Raw genomic sequence first — 19742 nt, 5'->3', positions numbered from 1 at the left:
CCTCAAGTTGAGGGCTAGAGTTTGAAGTTCCTTCACCGCTTGATTCTTGAATTTCTTCAAGATCAATTTGCCTCCCACTATCTCCTAGGCTTATAAACTCTCTTTCTCGAAAGACTCCTCTTCTTGCTACAAAGACCACATTGTCACTGGGTCTGTAGAAGAGGTAACCAAAGGATCGTTGTGGGTAACCGATGAAAATACACCTCTCGCTTCGAGGTTCGAGCTTATCATGAGTCTCGCGTCTCACGAAAGCCTCGCAACCCCAAATCTTGATGTGGTCTAGTTTAGGTACTTTACCAGTCCACATCTCGTGAGGAGTTTTGGCAACTTTCTTTGTAGGGACTAGATTAAGAATATGGGCGGCAGTCTCTAAGGCATACCCCCAGAATGAGATTGGTAGCGTAGCTCGACTCATCATGGAACGAACCATATCTAGCAAGGTTCGATTACGCCTCTCAGCCACACCATTCAACTGTGGTGTCCTGGGAGGTGTCAATTGTGAGACTATCCCACATTCCCTTAGATAGTTGAGGAACTCTGAACTAAGATACTCACCACCACGATCGGATCGAAGCATCTTAATGTTCCTGCCCAATTGATTCTCGACTTCCTGTTTAAATTCCTTAAACCTCTCAAAAGTCTCTGACTTATGCTTGATCAAGTAGACATATCCATATCTACTATAATCATCAGTAAAAGTCAAATAATAACGATTAGCATCCCTTGTGGCATGTTTGAATGGTCCACACACATCCGTGTGTATAAGGTCCAACAAACCTTCACCCCTCTCACACGAACCTGTGAAGGGTGACTTTGTCATTTTTCCAAGTAAGCATGATTCGCAACTATCATCTGACTTTAGGTCAAACGACTCCAAGACTCCATCCTTTTGGAGTTGGCCTATGCGTTTCTTGCTTATATGTCCAAGACGACAATGCCATAAAGATGCTTTATCCAAGTTATTATTATTAGAATCAATACACAAAACATTATTTCCTAAGTTATCTACAACAGACACAGCTTCATACACACCATCACAAGGTAATGCTTTAAAATAAAGAACATTATTAAAGAAAGCATCAATAGAACCAATTTCATTATTAAATGAAAAGGTAAACCCTTGTTTGTACAAAGCATGAAAGGAAATAATATTTCTTGCCATTCCTGGCGAATAACAACACTTATTCAAATCTAAACTAAACCCACTACTTAGCGATAAAGTATAAACTCCAATCTTGGTAACAGGTATAGCTTTCCTATTCCCCATGATCAAGTTTATCCTTCCTTGCTCCACATCCTCACTTCTTCTTAGTCCCTGCAAGTCACAACAAATATGAATACCACACCCGGTATCAAGGACCCAAGAATTAGAATGGGGTGAGTTATTAGAAATGATAGTGTAAATACCTGCATGGTTGGGTTTAACTTTCCCATCCTTCACATCTTGCTGGTATTTTGGGCAGTTCCGCTTCCAATGAGCCTTTTCATGGCAATAGAAGCATTCAGCCTCTTTTGGGTCAGAAGAAGGAGTAATGAAACCTTTCTTGGTTCCACTTGAAGAAGAGCCATCAAGGGTCTGAGCCTTGGTACCCTTAGAAGAGCTCTTTCTCTTCTTCCCTCGACTTTTCCCGATTGCCAAAACCGGAGTTGAGTTTGGAGTAGGAGTGATAGCAACCGACTTCCCCTTAAGACCTGATTCTGCGGTCTTGAGAAGTCCCTGAAGTTTGCTGAGGGTGACTTCTTCCTTGTTCATGTGATATGTCATGCGGAATTGATCATAGCACGATGGTAAGGAATGCAAAATAATATCTATTGCAAGATCCTCCGGGAAGTTCACATTAAGCTTCAGCAAACGATCCACATACCTTTGCATTTTCTGCATGTGGCTCGTGACAGATTCCCCGTCCTTCATCATGGTTGTTATCATGGAGCAGATGATTTCATACCTCTCTTGTCGTGCACTTTGATGGTATCTTTCCATCAAATCTTGGTGCATTTCATAAGGGTAGAAATCCTCATAAGACTTTTGGAGTTCCGCTGTCATCGTGGCCATCATGATGCAAGCCACTTTCGTAGCATCCCTTTCATGTGCCCGAAAGTCAGCGATCTCCTGAGGAGTTGCAGTGGACTCATCAATCTCCTTAAGCTCCTTGTCAAGGACATATTCTTTGTCCTCGTAGCGGGTAATCATCCTGATGTTTCTGATCCACTCATTGAAGTTGGATCCATCAAAGGTGACTTTCCCACACAAGTTCATAAGGGTAAAGGAGCCATTAGGATTAGAGCCAGAAGCATTGTTGAAAGACATCTGAAGAAAAGAGAACAAGATTAGTTTAGATATAAGAGAGTCCTTAATAAAACACCCAAATGTAATATTAAGGCTAGGATCCAATCACAATATAATATAACTTAGAAGAGGTATGCCGTAATCTAAGCTATATCATATTTGAAAGGTAGGTGAATGACGATTCACCAATTTCCACCACGAAAACCGCAATATTTTAGTATTAGGTTTTTGAATGGTTCTTAGAAATTCCTAGATTCTTTGAGATTCAATGAACTTTTCAAAGGCATGTTTCAATCTCGAGTGTGCCCTCCAAGTTTTGTGACTGGGATACCGAGGATCACAAAACAAGGTGTGAAGTAACCACGCAAATCACCTGGTACCCTTAGAGTTTATCACTCAATCGATGTGCCGGTTAACCACACACGCTCCATCGATACTATAATAAACCCTAAGTCACCCTTTACCTACCTTGTTAAGTCCAAGTTAGTGTGCCGGTTAACCACACACGCTCCACCAACGACTTAATCAAAGTGTAAAGTGTAATTTCATGGAATAGCACCTTATTCACATTTTTCCTAAAGTAACTAAGATTGGGAATTTAATAAAACATTTAGTTACTTTATAATATTCATCATACTTTGAATGAGAATTAATAAGTCCTTGTCTTACCCGTTCGGCTAACGACCCTCCACCGATCAAGCAAGCGGTGGGTGAGAGTGGACACCCATTAAGTCACCATTTTATAGGCAACAACCTTATACCCACCTTATAGACCGGCTTCGTGAATGAGGCGTACTAGCGGTAAGACGACTTTGTTCTTATACATATATATATAATTATTAAATCATAATAATATAAGTATAAGGGTTGAATTTTAACTTTTAAAATTCTAGGGGTTGGAACTAAAGTTTTAACTTAACTTTACTTGTTCCAAAACTTGAGGGCAAGTTTTGTAAACTTTCAAAACTTTTCATTTCTTGTAACTTATGAGTTTAATAGAGTAATAAAATGAGGACTTTTCATTTTTCCTAACTCTTGTGTTCTTTTAATGGTTTTTAATCCAAGAGACTTTTGGTTTTTCATAACTTGAGGACAAGTTATGGACTCCATTAAAACACATTATGATCATGAATTAATCTACCACATAGGTTACAAATAATTCCTATGATCATCTAAACATCATAAGAACAAGAATATGAATATGAACACTTTCAAAAATCAAAATCACATTTAATCTTTGTAATTTTAATAACTAGTTGTTGTAAATGAGTTAGAAAAGACATTACACCTTCTAAAATAAGTTTTCAAGTACCAAAACATTTTAGGGTAATGATTCTAATCCATTTCCAGCAACTCAAGTCGAAATTCTGCACTCTGTCGACCCTACTCGCCGAGTGCATAAACCTACTCGCCGAGTAGGTTGAAGATACACATGAACTCGACGAGTCCTCCCCATGGACTCGCCGAGTCCATCAGTCAGACAGCAGAATTTTCGACTTTCTTCAACTTTTAAGCACAAATAACAAACAAACAAGCCTAGGCTCTGATACCACTGATGGGTTTTGAGCATTCTAACACTTCCTAAGTGTACATGCAACCCTAATAACCTTGGATCTATGTTTGTCTAATTATCATGCAAAGTTGAATTCCAAGGTTATATTCCTATCTAGCATACATGGGGAACAATTTTAACTTGAATCATAGATAGAATAACTTACCTTGTTGTTGATTGTGTTCCTTGAAACCTTGTGAGCCTAGCACCCCAAGTGTGATGCCTCAAATGCTTCACACAACACCAAATGCTCTTGGAAAGACTCTTGAGATAACACACACTTCTCAAAATCGGCCAAGCCCTCTAGTTTCTTAGTGTAGCCGATTTTGGTGGAGAATATGATTCTTATATAGTGTTGACACCTCTAGGGTTACACCATGTAAACCCTAATGTGTCATGACTCTTCATTTCCATGACCCATGGGTTTGTAACTCCCATGGAGCATCCATGGAGCATCCTATGGGTAGAACCTAACTTGATAATCCATGGAGCCTCTTAGCCCACTATACAAGATATGGATGATTTACATAATCAACCCATATATTTAATTAGTTATCCTTTGATCACTTAATTAATTCCCAATTAATTCTTTGATCAACTAATCAAATAATATTATTAATATATTAGAACTTATAATATATTAATAATCTCCAAGTGTTATTTCTCTCATTTAGTCTATCCAATTGCATGGTGCCATGCAACCCAAATGGACCATGCCGGGTCGGGTCAAGTACAAGCCCGAAATAGTTATGGACTTAGACACCTTATCCAACAATACTCACTTGGGACGTCCATATCCCAAAGATCAAGCTTCTTGGACCAAAAACCCAATAAATTGAAAATAAGGAGATCTAATAAACTACTAAGCAAGTTAGAGACTTAATTACCAGAAAATGATGAGGATGAAAGGAAGTCTCTAGATCTACTATCTTCTCCTTGAATCATCTAGCTTCTTCTTCTTCTTCCACAAGCTTCAAAACACACAAAGTTCACTCAAAAATGGCTCACAGGCACTCAAAAATGGCTCACAGGCTCACAGATGCATTAGGGTTTCTGAAACTAGGGTTTGGGATTTGGAGGCTGGAAATGAGGTTAGCAAGTGGGGATTAGGATGCTTAAATAGGGTGCAAAATCTCGGATTTAGGGTTTCCTAAACCTAGTCCAACTCATCAAGTCGGTCCTCTCCAACTCGTCGATTTGGTCTTCCAAAAACATGCAGGACAACCTTCCTACTCGTCGAGTTCTCACCCTTGAACTCAACGAATTGCCTTCTTGTTTGGAGATTTTCTTTCCTCATTTGGCCTTCTGGTTTCCGGGAGTTACAAAGGGTGTTGCTCTTTCCATATACATAACATATTTCATTACATGCATTTCTTATCTATCACATCGTTTCCATGTTGTAAGTCTCCCGACTCGCCATCATACCATGTGAGCGCTTCTCGCATGTGCTTGAAACATATTCATCAACACCCAAGCTTTAGTCATTAAAGACCATTCTACAATTGAAGAGCATATTGATTGTTAAACAAATTGTTGAGACCTCGAGAAATAGTCTCAAAGATAGTATAACTACATCGAGTCCTGAACTCTATCACCATATTCGTTCCTCAAGAATTCGAAAGTAAAAGCTATAAGCAGAGTTAACTCTTAATATCTTCCTTCATATAAAAATTAGCCAACATGTCTATGATAACTTGTATCTTGCTAATCAACATAACTGTACACCGGGTCATTTTATGAATTGAAAATTGAAAATTCTTGGTGTATTTTGTGTTAAAAAGTCGTTGTTAGATGTGTGGGCAAAAATAAGTTGCTCAGTCAAGCACCATCATGAGAAACGAATATGTTGACAAGATGGAATATGGTTGTCTCGAAGAAGATCAAGATGGAATATGGTTTGGATAATTCTTATGAGTTTGGATAATAATAATGAGTTTTCGGCCGGTTCCACTAGACTTTTTATTGGTGAGAGGACTTTAGAAGCCGATAAATATGTTACAAGATGGAATATGGTTGCCTGAAGAAGATCAATGTTCATGGAGGATCTTCACGAACCAAGTGTCAGACTATATTTAGTGGACAGGGGGTTAGATATGGATCCGATTTTATGCCCTAATTGTTCCAATCATTTTGAAAGTGTGTACCATTTGATGTTTGCTTGTGAGGTGGGTTCTCCGACTTGGTTGCAGATTGCTCATTGTTGGGACTTTGTAGTTCCCAATTTTAGCTTCGTCACAGATTTGTTAAATTAGATGGATTTTTTGACTTGTCTAATGCAAAAAGTACAGCTTTGGATGTAATCTTTCTGACATTTTATAGGTTATTTGGAGTTTTAAGAATGCTATGGTGTTTGGATCGAAGAAATACAATAGAGATTTTATTTTTGATAGAATTGCGCCGTCGTATTTTCGTTTGTTTTTTTAAGAAACGCAAACATAAAGTCAACTAGATTTCTTAGTTACAGAACTCATTTCCGGGTATTTTCCTGTAATACTTTCGTTCTTTTCCTAAGTTTGCTAGCTTATGTAAATTCCGTTCAAAAAAAAACTTTATTGAAATATTTTGGGATTTGTTCAAATACTTAGCGAAACAGTTATTAGAGGGACTTTTCATAGCTTGATGACCGATAAATAGTAATCTTTTGTAATAAACTGATTGGTGGACAAGGAAAAAAAATCATTTGTTGCCGTCATATTTGAATATTAAAGAATAACAAAAGCATTACATTACGATACCAACGTCGTTATTGTTCATTTGTTTGCATAGTTTAGACTTTAGCGTGAATAAGAAGTCCTTTAACTAAATCGTATTACGTCTGCAAGTGCGTATGCACCCTGCCACCTTCTTCATTCCTTCCTCTGTTGCCATATATATAATAGTAATTATAATAATAATATCGTTTTTCGTCTAGAATGATTATAAAAATTAAATAATAATTTAATATTAATAAACATGACAGCAAAGTAAACTAACCAATCCATTAATTTGAAAATTCAAAGTATGTTAGTTGTTGAACTCAGTATCAGATGCAAACCCCCAAAAAAATGTAAAAAGTATTTTTTGTATAACAAGTGAATATACTAAAATCAAATATACAATGACACATTGTTTGCATTTGTATACCTCTTTTAAAAAAGTAAAAAAAATAAAACAAAAAAAATTTCATGGATTTTTAATATTCTTTAATTCTAAGTTTCATGGTGTACACTTTCTTAATATATATATATATATATATATATATATATATATATATATATATATATATATATATATATAGAGAGAGAGAGAGAGAGAGAGAGAGACTTAGGTTACTGTATTCTAACTAATTATTGTATGGATGTATGAATGATTGTGGGCAATCATTTTGTTTATTTTAAGAAAATGATTAATATATATGATTGAATTAAATATAATTGAAATACCATCTAATTTAATTACAAGGGTATTTTAGTCAATTAATATAAATTTAATAAAGGAAAATTGTATATTTTAAGGGATCATAGATTATATTAATTTTAAAAATCTGATTTTACGAATTATAATTCTTTTAGTTCAGATATTCTGACAGAATATGTTTATAGGTATATTCAAAAATAAATATATTCTTGAACCATAAAATAATAAAAATATTCTTGAACCTATTTATCGATCATTACTTTAAAAACTTCTTGTAGAATAAAAAATTCTCGAACCATCAATTGAAGAATAAAAACAAAAATTACATTAATTCGGTTCAATTGAAGAATAAAAACAAAAATTATATTAATTCTTATAGAATACGGGTAACAATTGCTAAGAAATATATTTATTGTTAAAGAATAAAACTAAAAAAAACTTTCAAATCGGGAAAAAAACATCAAAATCTAACAAAAACACTAATACATTCTACAAGAATAATGTTGCTAAGAATCACTTTCAATTTTGTGGTCCTTTCTTCAAGAATCAACTTCTGTGAAAACAAATCCAACTGTGGTTTAGAATCCAATAACACATTAGCAAATAAAAAATAAAAAACTAAATTCCTTTGGAAAAATATGCGGACTTGTGAATTGCACCAAAACCAATAACCAATAACTGTAGAACATGTATAAATCAGTGAGAAAATATTCGTATTTCATTCCAACATAATTGGAATTCCTGATTCCATTCCGATAGAATTGGGATTCAAGATTCAATTCGGTCAGAATTACCCTCACATTATGATCATTGAAAACCTTACTAGCATCACAAGCAATTCCCACTCCAACTTGTTCATAAAAATCTGATTAGATTCAAAAATAAGGGTTTACAAGTTACAAAATTGTAACATCCCATAAATCGAGACCGAAAATTTTTGTTTTTAATTATAATACTTGTAAAACTGTTTGAGTAAAACATTACTGATATCACTTCAAACCACAAAACCATAGTTACATGTTTCAAAAACCATAATGTCAAATAGTATAATGTCAGAGTACAATCTCAGGGTTCTCAAATGCGGAATCATGTGTGTGCGATGCGCTGCTACCCTGCCGGCTCCTTCCCCTTAGATGAAGAGGTACCTGAAACCAAAACTGAAAACTGTAAGCACAAAGCTTAGTGAGTTCCCCCATCATACCACATACCATACAACCATACATACTGTCGAGCAGTTCTAGGGTGCCCGACCTACACATGACCAGCCATTCTGAGGTGTTGACCTACCCATGTCAAGCCATTCTAGAGTGCCAACATACCCGTTTCAGGCCATTCTGGGGTGCATGCCTACCCTCTGGTCTATCTCACCCGGTCACGGGGACTATTTCACCTGGCTCCCGGCTACTATCACATAATAATATATCACAATCATGTTGTCAGACATATCTGGGGTGTCCGACCTACCCTTCAGTCCTAACGAGCGAATCGGAGACTATTCCCCCTCCTACTACCACTAGCACATAGAACATATCATACTGGCACATAAAACACATCAAATAATAGCAAGCTAGAAAATTATCACATAGAAAATCATCTATACTGTAATCAACTACTATTGGGTCGGCCTTGGTGCCTTAGACTTACTTCTACTAAAAAATAACTCACATCAATGCCGTGTAGTGTCTGCTCTGTCCTTGGTATGTGTAACACTCAGATTTTTCAAATAATTTTTCACATTTTAAAAACACACTTTCATTTATAATTGTTATAAAAATGTCATTGTATCACATAACAATCCATAACAACACATCCCAAGATCATAATATGTAAAAACTCCTCATGTGTGTACTGATCATGTCGGCGCCTTCCCACGATCCTCACTGGTATCTGAAACACATAACACAACACTGTAAGCATAAATGCTTAGTGAGTTCCCCAAAATACCACATACAACACATATTTGCCACTCGAGGCTATAACTCTGTTTGACCCTCTGGTCAATGTGTCTCAGTGGGACCCTCCAGTCCCATAACTCTGTGGATCCTCTGGTCCTAACTCTGTGGACCTTTCGGTCCTAACTCAGTAAACTCTGAAACATGCATAGCACAAATCACATAGAAATCACATCATACAACAACATACAAGGTACTCTGTCACATAACTCTAATTACCACTCTTTGGTAAAGTATAGTGAGAAGACTCACCTCGGGTAACTCGGTAATCTCGAGCTCGGTAAAAATCCAGTCTAGACTCTGCCTAATCACATGGAATTAGCACTCTAATCAATACAACTCTCAAGTCTGGACTATTCCCTCTCTTAGCACTCTCATGAGGGTAAAAGACCATTTTACCCCCCTCATGGCTCAAAGACCCTAAAGTTGACCAAACCCTAAAAGTCAACAAAAGTCAACCCTCTGGGTTACGCTGTGCATACCAAACTTGTATGTTGGGCTTACCCGGCAACCTCACAGAAACGGGGAACGCGACCCCTTACGTCGCGCGTACTGGGATTACGCCCCGCGTAACTCCTAGTTTCAAACTCCTTGCTTTTAGGGTCTTAAACAGTTAAGACAAACGTCCAACTTCTAGATCTGGCCATCCCTAAACCTCTTAATCCATAAAGTTGGTGACTTTAAGCCTTTGCATGGCTGAAATAGCCACCAACACCCATAACATTCCACTTTCAACCCTAGAAAGGCTCATAACTCAAGCATGACCCCATAACAACGACCAAGTTGGGATTTTTATGGATCTATAACACAAATATCACTGAAATGGGACAGATCTAGGTCCATGGAGTCCCTTACACTCATAAAGTCTCCACCTTTGGGATTTTTAACCCTAGAAATGGTCCATGCAACACCAAACCAAAATAAAGAGGAATGTTTTGAACTTTATACCTCTAGAAGAAGCTCCTTCCTCTGAAGATCTTAGATCCAAACTTGCACTTCAAGCCCTAGCCTCCACAAGCTCCTTTCCTTCTTCTTCACTAACACACGAAGGCACTTTTAGCTCAAAACACTAACATACAAGCTTAAGAACGAAGGAAGGCTCTCTTAGGGTTTCACTCTCTGATATGGTGGCTGAGTAATGAGCCTTAGCATCCCTTATATAGTGCACAAGCCAAATATTAGGGTTTGTATGTGGGCCCTCTACGCCCAGCGTAACCCTGGGTACGCCCAGCGTACCTAGGCAAGTCTGCGTCCAAATTAAGCGCATGAGTACGCGCAGTGTACTCCCCAGTACGCCCCGCGTACTCATTTGCCACAAAATTCACTCAAGGGCCAAACTTGACAACTTGACAAAAGAGAAGGGTTAAATAGCTTTACCTGAATTTCGGGATGTTACAATTCTCCCCCACTAGGACCAGACTTCGCCCTCGAAGTCTCATGCCGAAAACAACTCCGGATGCGGCTCCCGCATCTCTGAATCCGGCTCCCAAGTCAACTTGGACCCCCTCCGATGCTGCCACTGGACCTGAACCAGAGCACCTCCTTGTTTCTCGGAACCTTGACCTTCCGGTCCAAGATCGCGATCGGTCTCTCAACATAATTCAGACTCACGTCCACCTAGATATCGTCCAATGACACCAATTCCGACTCGTCGGCTATACACTTCCTTAGCTGAGACACGTGGAAGGTATCATGAATCTGGCTCAACTCCGTAGGTAGCTCCAAACGATATGCTACCCTGCCCACCCTTGCGATCACCCTAAACGGTCCAATGTACTGAGGCCCAAACTTGCCACTTTTTCCTGAATCGGATCACTCCTTTCCAAGGAGACACCTTCAGGAGTACAAAATCTCCAACCTGAAACTTGAGCTCGGATCGTCGCCTATCCACGTAACTCTTCTGGCGACTCCGGGCCATCAGCAACCTCTGTCTAACCTGTTGTATCTGGTCTGTCGTCTGAAGCACTATCTCAGTGCTGCCCATCACTCGTTGCCCTACCTCTCTCCAACAGATGGGAGTCTGGCACCTCCTCCCATACAACAACTCGAAGTGAGGCATACCAATGCTCGAATGGTGGTTGTTGTTATAAGAAAACTCAGCCAATGGCAGATACGTGTCCCAACTCCCTCCGAAGTACAACACATATGCCTGAAGCATGTCCTCGAGCGTCTGAATTGTCCGTTCACTCTGTCCGTCCATCTGTGGGTGGTAAGCGGTACTGAAATGCAGCCTAGTACCTAACTCCTTAGGGAACTTCTTCCAGAACCTGGAAGTGAAACGCACATATCGATCTGACACAAACGAGATCGGTACACCATGTCGCGTTACCACCTCCCTCACATACACCTCTGCCAGCCTCTCTGCGGAAGAGCTCTCGTTGATAGCAAGAAAATGAGTGCTCTTCGTCAGCCGGTCAACGATCACCCAAATTGCATCGAAACCTCTCGCAGTCCTCAGCAATTTGGTGATAAAATCCATGGAAATATGTACCCACTTCCACTGGGGAACCTCAAGTGGCTTCAACTTGCCATGTGGACACTGGTGCTCGGCCTTAACTCTGTGACAGGTCAAGCACCTCTCTACAAACCACGCCACATCCCTCTTCATACAGGGCCACCAATAGTCTCTTTTCAGGTCCAAATACATCTTAGTGGCCCCGGGATGGATTGAAAACCTTGACTTGTGCGCCTCCTCCATCAAAATGGTACGTGCCCCACCCTCAAATGGCACCCAAATCCGACCCTGGAAAGTCATAAGCCCTCGGCTATCGGCAATGAACTCAGATACTTGCCCGATCACCCACTCTCTCTTGCGGTTCTCCGGTCTCATGGCCTCTGCCTGGGCCTTCCGAATGGTGTCCAATACCGGAGTCATCACTGTCAACCTCATACAAACATCCCGTATCGGGGCACTGTCTGCCCTACGACTCAAGGCATCGGCTACCATGTTAGCCTTGCTCGGGTGGTATAGGATCTCACACTCATAATCCTTCACCACGTTCAACCATCTTCTCTGATGCATGTTCAGGTTTGGCTGATCCATCAGATACTTCAAGCTCTTGTGGTCCATGTATATGGTACACCTAGTGACGCCAGATCTTGAGGGCGAGCACCATAGCCCCCAACTCCAAATCGTGAGTAGGATACCTCATCTCATAAGGCTTCAGTTGCCTTGATGTGTATGCTATCACATGCCCTCTCTGCATCAGCACCACACCCAGTCCCGATATCGACGCGTCACAATATACCACAAAATCCTCCATCCCCTCCGGAAGGGATAACACTGGGGCTTCGCATAATCTCTGGTGAAGTGTCTCGAATGAGGTCTGCTACTCCAGGACCCAACTGAAAGCCACGCCCTTCCGGGTTAGGGGTCGTTTGTTTACCTCTTAATTGTAAAATTAAGAGGCAGTGTCTTAAAATTTCAGATTCAGAGCGTTTGTTTACATATTATATTTTACCTCTTAAACTTAAAAATACCTCTTATTTTTTCAGATGTTAAAGCAAGTCTGAAAAATAAAAAAACACGCGTTCCTTCTATTTTCCCTAATCGCCTCTTTCTTTCCTTCCCATACCGTCTCCCCTCCAGGTCCGACTTTCTCCCCTCCAGGTCCGACGCCCAGCGCTTGCTCCCACCGACGAAGCCAGCGACGGCGGTACAGACGCAGCCAGCAACGCCGCCAGCGACTGTTCCTTCTTCCTTCCGCCAGCGACGACGGTACACCGATTCTTCCCTTCTTCCTTCCGCCTGCGACTGTTCCTTCTTTCCCTTCAAAAATGAAAGTAAAAAATCGAATTTATTATGCTATATATTTCTGATTTCTTAAATCAAAATTAATACTTGATGTTTTACTCCATTATTATGTTATATGCTTCATTATGTTGTTATATGTTGGGTAGTGATGTTATATGTTTCTTGAGCTTCTTTAAACTGAAAACAAATGAAACCTAATTAATTAACAAGCAGAATGTCTTAATTTAGGGATTAGATATGAAACTTTAGTTATAAGTTATAACCTGCTCAGGGGTTTCAATCTTGTCCCTTCCACTGCATATCATATCAAATCCACCCTGCAATTCAAAATAATCCCAAAACAGTTTACACAAATATAATACATATATAACTACATTTTATCTTTATGGGATTCCGAAAGTAATTGCAATATCACCTGATTTCTGTAATGATAGACAATGTCTCCATTCAACTTAACATATTTACACTTCATGATTCCAGCTGGACCACCCTTGAATCCATACATTGTGCTACCATGGGCCCTAGTCTGTAAATAATCTGCCCAACAAAAGTATAATACAGTGAAATGTAAAGCCATATGCCATAAACAAATATGCTAATTCACAGATTCAGTTCAATTATTTGCTCACCAAAAATTCCAGAAATCACATTGTGTCCACCAGGAGCTTGTCCTCCAGATAGAACAACACCAATCTTTAGACTCTTCTCCGGTAATGAACCTCCAGACTTCAAGGATACTGATGGCTGCCCGAACAGATTTGGGAAGAGCTTAGCGATCTGGTCTGCATTGGTACAATCCAACCATTGAAATTAGTGGGAGTAAATAACATGAAATATGTATCGTTAAATGCACAAGGAGAACATATACACTGATGATCAGATTATCCTAAACTATTGAGAGAAGATAATATAGAATACTGTAAAATCTGCAAATTGCCCCAAAATTAACCAGTTTCCGAGCCTAATGAGCTCACTTCTTAATCGTTATTATGATTTAGACCTTACATTTTGTTCAAGCACATAAGCAGTGATTCGTTTACACGGAAGACATTACAATCACATACAACTTGCGAAGAACAGATTGCATTAGATGTTATATGCAGAATTTTGATGTTATATGCTGAATTTAGATGTTATATGCAGAATTTTGATGTTATATGATGAGTTTTGATGTTATAAGCCGAATTTTAGTGTTATTTTGATGTTATGTTTAATGTTTTCATGATAATTATGCTGAAATTTTGTTGCTGAATTCTTACTTCTCTTTGATGTTCATGAAATATCCATTACTTTTGCTATTGTGCATTTGTTTTGTTGAAGTAATTATTGATAATGTGCCTTTATATTGTTTAAATTGTTGTTGAAAATGTGTATTTGCAATGTTGAACTTGTTAAAACATACATTTTTTTTGTTGAATTGATAAAAGCAATGGGAGAAAAGAAGGATAGGATTAGTTGGAAGGTTGAAGGTGTAGAAAAAACGTTTCTAGAAGCTTGTTTACGTGAAGTTACGATTAATGGAAGGGAAGGGAGTAGTTTGAAAGCATTATCTTGGAGGAATGTTGCTGAAACATTAAAAATTGAACATAACTTCATTGTCGACCAAAAACAAATGAAGAACCGCTATGACTACCTAAAGTCAAAATTTGGTGCTTTTTTGAAGTTAAAAAACAAAACCGGCAATGTGTACAATTCAACAACCAACACCTTCAATCTTTCCAAAGAAGAATGGGAACTAGAATCGAAGGTATTTTATTTAGTTATAAAAAATATATTATCATCTTTAAATAATAAAATATTTGTTCCAAACAGTCAAACAAACATGTGGATTCTTTGAGACGCACGCCACTACCGTACCCCGACCTTTGCACACAGTTGTTTGAAGGCGCGACTGCGACAGGCATTCATAGTTGGGGGCCAACTTCTACCCTTCCCCGTCCTACTCAAGAGTCAAGTCAGTATAGTTTGCATGACTTTGATGACATTGATTGCACTCAACAAGAAACTGTAGGTCTCAGTGACGAGTCATCCGCTCAATCAAAAAAAAGAAAGAATACGGATACGACAAAGAGTCAAAATAAAAGTAAAGATAAAGGCAAAGATAAGGGTAAAGATGCATCCAATTCAAGATTGCTTGAAATCGGGGAAGATATTGCCACAGTTGCTAAAATATTTGTGGAAAAGCATTCTTCTTCAAATTTGGATGCGTGTATGGAAAAATTGGAGAAGTTAGGATGGGGAATATTTGATCCAAGATACACTACTGCTGTTGCTCTTTTTGGTGAAAGTGCGGATAAGAGGCACGTGTGGTTAACCATTGATCCAGCTATTTGTGAGAATTGGGTCAAGACTGTTGGAGCACATTACGGAATGTTTCGCTAAGTAGATTTTTTGAATGTTTTGATGGTTTTTTTTTGGATAACTAGATGTTTGGTTTGAACTAGATGGCTTTTTTTTTGGATTACTTGATGTTTGGTTTGAACTAGATGGTTTTTTTTTGGATTACTTGACATTAATGACTTGATGAATTTTTATATTATATGTTGTTAATATAATTGTTATGTATTTTCAAAATAACAGATTGCTTATGGATTCGGATGAAGAAATTGCATTTTTCATGTTACTATGTTGCTATTGGTTGAATCTAGCATTCAACAGAATTGGAAGGGCAATTGATAATGATTCGGAAATGAGTGGTCATCAACATACACAAGAATTGTTACATGGAACTTCTACACAATGTAAAGACCTGATGCGTCTTTCACGTGAAGCATATGTACTTTTATGCAATCATTTTAGACGAAATAATTGGTTGCAAAGTAGTAGGCATATAAGCGTTGAAGAAAAGATGGCTATGTTCTTAACTACTATAGCACATAATAAACGGTTCAGGATTATCAAACGAAGGTTTCAACACTCCACAGAAACAGTTCATAGATGCTTTCATGAGGTGCTAAATGCAATGATGATTTTTGCAAAAGAAGTTATAGTGCGAACGAATTCTAATGCAACTGTGAATTCCTCAGAGAGGCATCGTAAGCTAAAAGAAATCTTTCCTGGAGAAATAGGTGCGCTAGATGGAACTCTTGTACATGCAGTCGTGCCTGCTGATCAACAAACTCGCTATAGGGGAAGAGGAAAAGGTGAATGCTTTCAAAATGTTTTAGGAATTTGTGATTTTGATATGATGTTCACATTCGTATGGGCCGGTTGGGAGGGTATAACACATGATTCGCGAGTTTTGAAAGAAGTTGCATGTAACCCGACTTCAGGCTTTCCGTTCCCTCCTCCAGGTTTTTAATTCTTTTTAAGATTATTCTAAAATACGATATTAAATTTCTATATATAATACTTCCTTTACTGATGTGTACAGATAAATATTACCTTTGCGATGCTGCATACACCAACACTCGTGGATTTATGACTCCTTATCGCAACACGAGGTATTGGTTAGCCGACTATCGACGGCGACGTCCGTTAACTAAGGAAGAAAAATTCAATCATGCACATGCGCAACTCAGAAATGTTATTGAACGTGCTTACGGTGTTTTGAAGGCGAGATTCCCAATTCTAAAGCGAATGGCTCCTTTTCCTTTTTCAGTGCAAAGAGATATAGTCGTTGCTTGTTTTGCAGTCCACAATTTCATAAGGAAATGCGATATTCATGATGAGTTATTTATGGCGTTCGAGGAGAACAATGCTCAACCACAAGGGGGACAAAATGATGTCGAAAACGTACACGATATGGAATGGGGTTCACAAGGAAATGAATACATGAATAATTTACGTGACCAGATTGCGAATCAATTGGGATGAAATTAGATTTGTAGGATTTTATTTGGATTTTAGTATGATATTGTGGATTTAAAAATATTTATGTTTGATTTGGATTTGTGTTTAATTTTGATTTATGCTAAATTTGAATTTCATATGGTGTTTATATATTTTTTAATACATAATTAAGAATTTTTATTAGGTTATTTTCTAAATAAACAGATGAATTTAATTAAAAAAAATAAAACAGAAGGGTAAAATGATATTGTGGATTTAAAAATATTTATGTTTGATTTGGATTTGTGTTTAATTTTGATTTATGCTAAATTTGAATTTCATATGGTGTTTATATATTTTTTAATACATAATTAAGAATTTTTATTAGGTTATTTTCTAAATAAACAGATGAATTTAATTAAAAAAATAAAACAGAAGGGTAAAATGGTCATTTTAATAATTCAGCAGAACAATTCAGAGGTCCCAACCAAACAGCATGTTAAACATTCAGCTCTTAAAATTTCAGACCCTCTTAGAAATTCAGACCTCTTAAAAATTCAGATCTTAAAAATTCAGATCCTGCCAAACAGCCCCTTAATCTGGTGAGAGGAACAGCAATCTTGGAGAAATCCTTGATGAATCTCTGATAATAACCGGCCAACCCTAGGAAAATCCTAATCTCTGAAGGGGATCTCGGCACCTCCCAACTCATCACTGCCTCAATCTTGGCCGGATCGACCAATATCTCATTCTGTTTGACGAGGTGTCCTAGGAACTGGACCTCTCGTAACTAGAAATCACACTTGGAGAATTTGGCGTAAAGCCTCTCCGATCTTAGAACTCCGAGAATCTCCCTCAAATGCTCCTCATGCTGCTCTCTGGATCTCGAATACACCAATATATCATCAATGAACACGATCACTGAACGATCCAACATCGGCCTACACACCCTGTTCATGAGATCCATGAACGCCGCCGGTGCATTGGTGAGCCCGGAAGGCATCACCACGAACTCGTAATGCCCGTAACGAGTCCTGAACGCTGTCTTCTAGATATCCTCATCACGCACCCTCATTTGATGATATCCAGACCTCAAATCAATCTTGGAGAACCAAGACGCTCCCTGCAATTGATCGAACATATCGTCGATCCTCAGTAAGAGGTAATGGTTCTTGACCGTCATCTTGTTCAACTCCTGGTAATCAATGCATATCCGGTGTGAACCATCCTTCTTCTTGACAAAAAGGATCGGTGCTCCCCATGGCGAACTACTCGGTCGTATAAACCCCTTTCCCAGCAACTCCTGAAGCTGCGAGGATAACTCCTGCATCTCTGGAGGCGCAAGGTGATAGGGTGCCTTGGCGATAGGCGCTGCTCCCGGAACCAAATCGATACAGAACTCCACCTGCCTCTCGGGAGGCACACCCAGCAACTCCTCGGGGAAAACATCCGAGAACTCACGCACTATCGGGACCTCATCGACTGACCTCGGTCTCTCTGTACCTACTCTCGTATCCACTACATAAGCCACAAACCCACTACAGCCCTGTTGTATACTTTGTCTTGCTCTAGCGGCCGAAAAAAATGCTGACCCAGAACGGGTACCCTCGCCATAAACCGTAAGAACTCCCCCACTAGAGTCTCGTATGGTCACCAGCTGTCGCTCATAATCAATAACTGCTCCAAATCTGCTCAACCAGTCCATGCCCACGATGACACAAACATCTCCCATAGCAATCGGGACCAAATCAATCGGAAACTCAACGTCGAAGATCTCAAGTACACATCCTCGAATCACATCAGTGGCATACACCGCTCTCTCGTCAGCTATGAAAACTCGCAAAGGTCGACTCAACGCCTCTCGACGGATACTGATGTGCTGACTAAAGGCCAACGACACAAAAGACCAACTTGCACCCGAGTCAAATAACACCAAAGTAGGTACAGAACTCACAAGAAATGTAACTACACATACCATAATATAAGCATAACACCACAAACTCAAAATAAATAGATGAAAGAATACATACCAGCCACAACATCGGGCACTGCGCGGACCTCCTCCGCTGTCAACTGGAAGGCTCTCCCGCGAGCCTTCGGCGCCTCGGCCTTCACCGGCCGACTCTCCATAGCTTGTACTGCAGTAGGGGCAAATACCTGTGAAGCCCCCTGAGCTGACCCTCGCAACTGCGGACACTCGGCCTTCCGGTGTCCGATCTGGTTGCAGTGAAAACAGATTGCAAACACCTTGGGGCAATCCTTGTCCATGTGCCCCTCCTTGCCACACTTGTAGCAAGAACCTACCCTACACACCCCCTCATGACTCTTGTTGCACTTGCCACAAGTGCGGCCCTTCTGGTTCCCTGATCTCGAATCGGCGGGCTTAGCCCGCTTGGCAGCCGGTTGGGACTGTGCCGGTCGCCGATCCCTCCCCTGAGACTCCGCCTCCTCCCTGGCCTGAGTCTCGAGCTCAATCTCCCTCTTCCGAGCATTTGCCTGAAGCTCAGAAAATGTCCGGTACGTCGAGTTCGCCACAAAATTGTGGATGTCTCTCCTCAAAATGCTCAAATATCTACTCATGCATGCCTACTCGGAAGACACGTGCTCAGGGCAGAACATCGCCCTCTCATGAAACATCTTGGTGATCACTATAACAGACTCAGTACCTTGCTTGAGGGTCAAGAACTCATAGGCCAAACGTTCCCTTTCCACCGGGGGAACGTATTCATCACGAAACATAGCGGTGAACCTCTCCCAGGTCACCGCAGCAAGCTCTGCAAAAGACTAGTGCGCTGTCACAAACTTCCACCAGTCCTTCGCCCCCAAGCGAAGCTGGTTCAGCGCGAACCGAACTCTCAGATGCTCCGGACGAGAACACGTATAGAAGCATCCCTCAATATCAGAAATCCATCTCATCGCAGCGATTAGATACTGCGTCCCATCAAACTCTGGTGGCTTCATGTTTCTGAACTCTCGGTACAGCAACGAGTCACCCCTTGTGGCCTCGCAACAGCAACGGCTGCGGTGGCC

The 19742-nt window shown here is 39.7% G+C and overlaps 1 protein-coding gene across 1 annotated transcript; it reads right to left on the bottom strand.

Moving 5' to 3' along the window:
• Nucleotides 1–13064: 13064 nt before the first annotated feature.
• Nucleotides 13065–14247, bottom strand: LOC145072932 (pyrophosphate--fructose 6-phosphate 1-phosphotransferase subunit beta 1-like). The gene is made up of 5 exons (XM_079019447.1): nt 14232–14247; nt 13571–13723; nt 13357–13478; nt 13205–13258; nt 13065–13118 (listed from the first exon to the last, which is right to left on the bottom strand). Exons 1-5 carry the CDS (start codon nt 14245–14247, stop codon nt 13065–13067), a joined length of 399 nt encoding a protein of 132 aa, XP_078875573.1.
• Between the last annotated feature and the right edge of the window lie 5495 nt (nt 14248–19742).

The sequence above is a fragment of the Lactuca serriola genome, chromosome 9 (assembly GCF_051521515.1).
Source record: "Lactuca serriola cultivar US96UC23 chromosome 9, Lser_US96UC23_V15, whole genome shotgun sequence".
NCBI lineage: Eukaryota > Viridiplantae > Streptophyta > Magnoliopsida > Asterales > Asteraceae > Lactuca > Lactuca serriola.
This window is presented reverse-complemented; position numbering and strand designations above follow the sequence as displayed.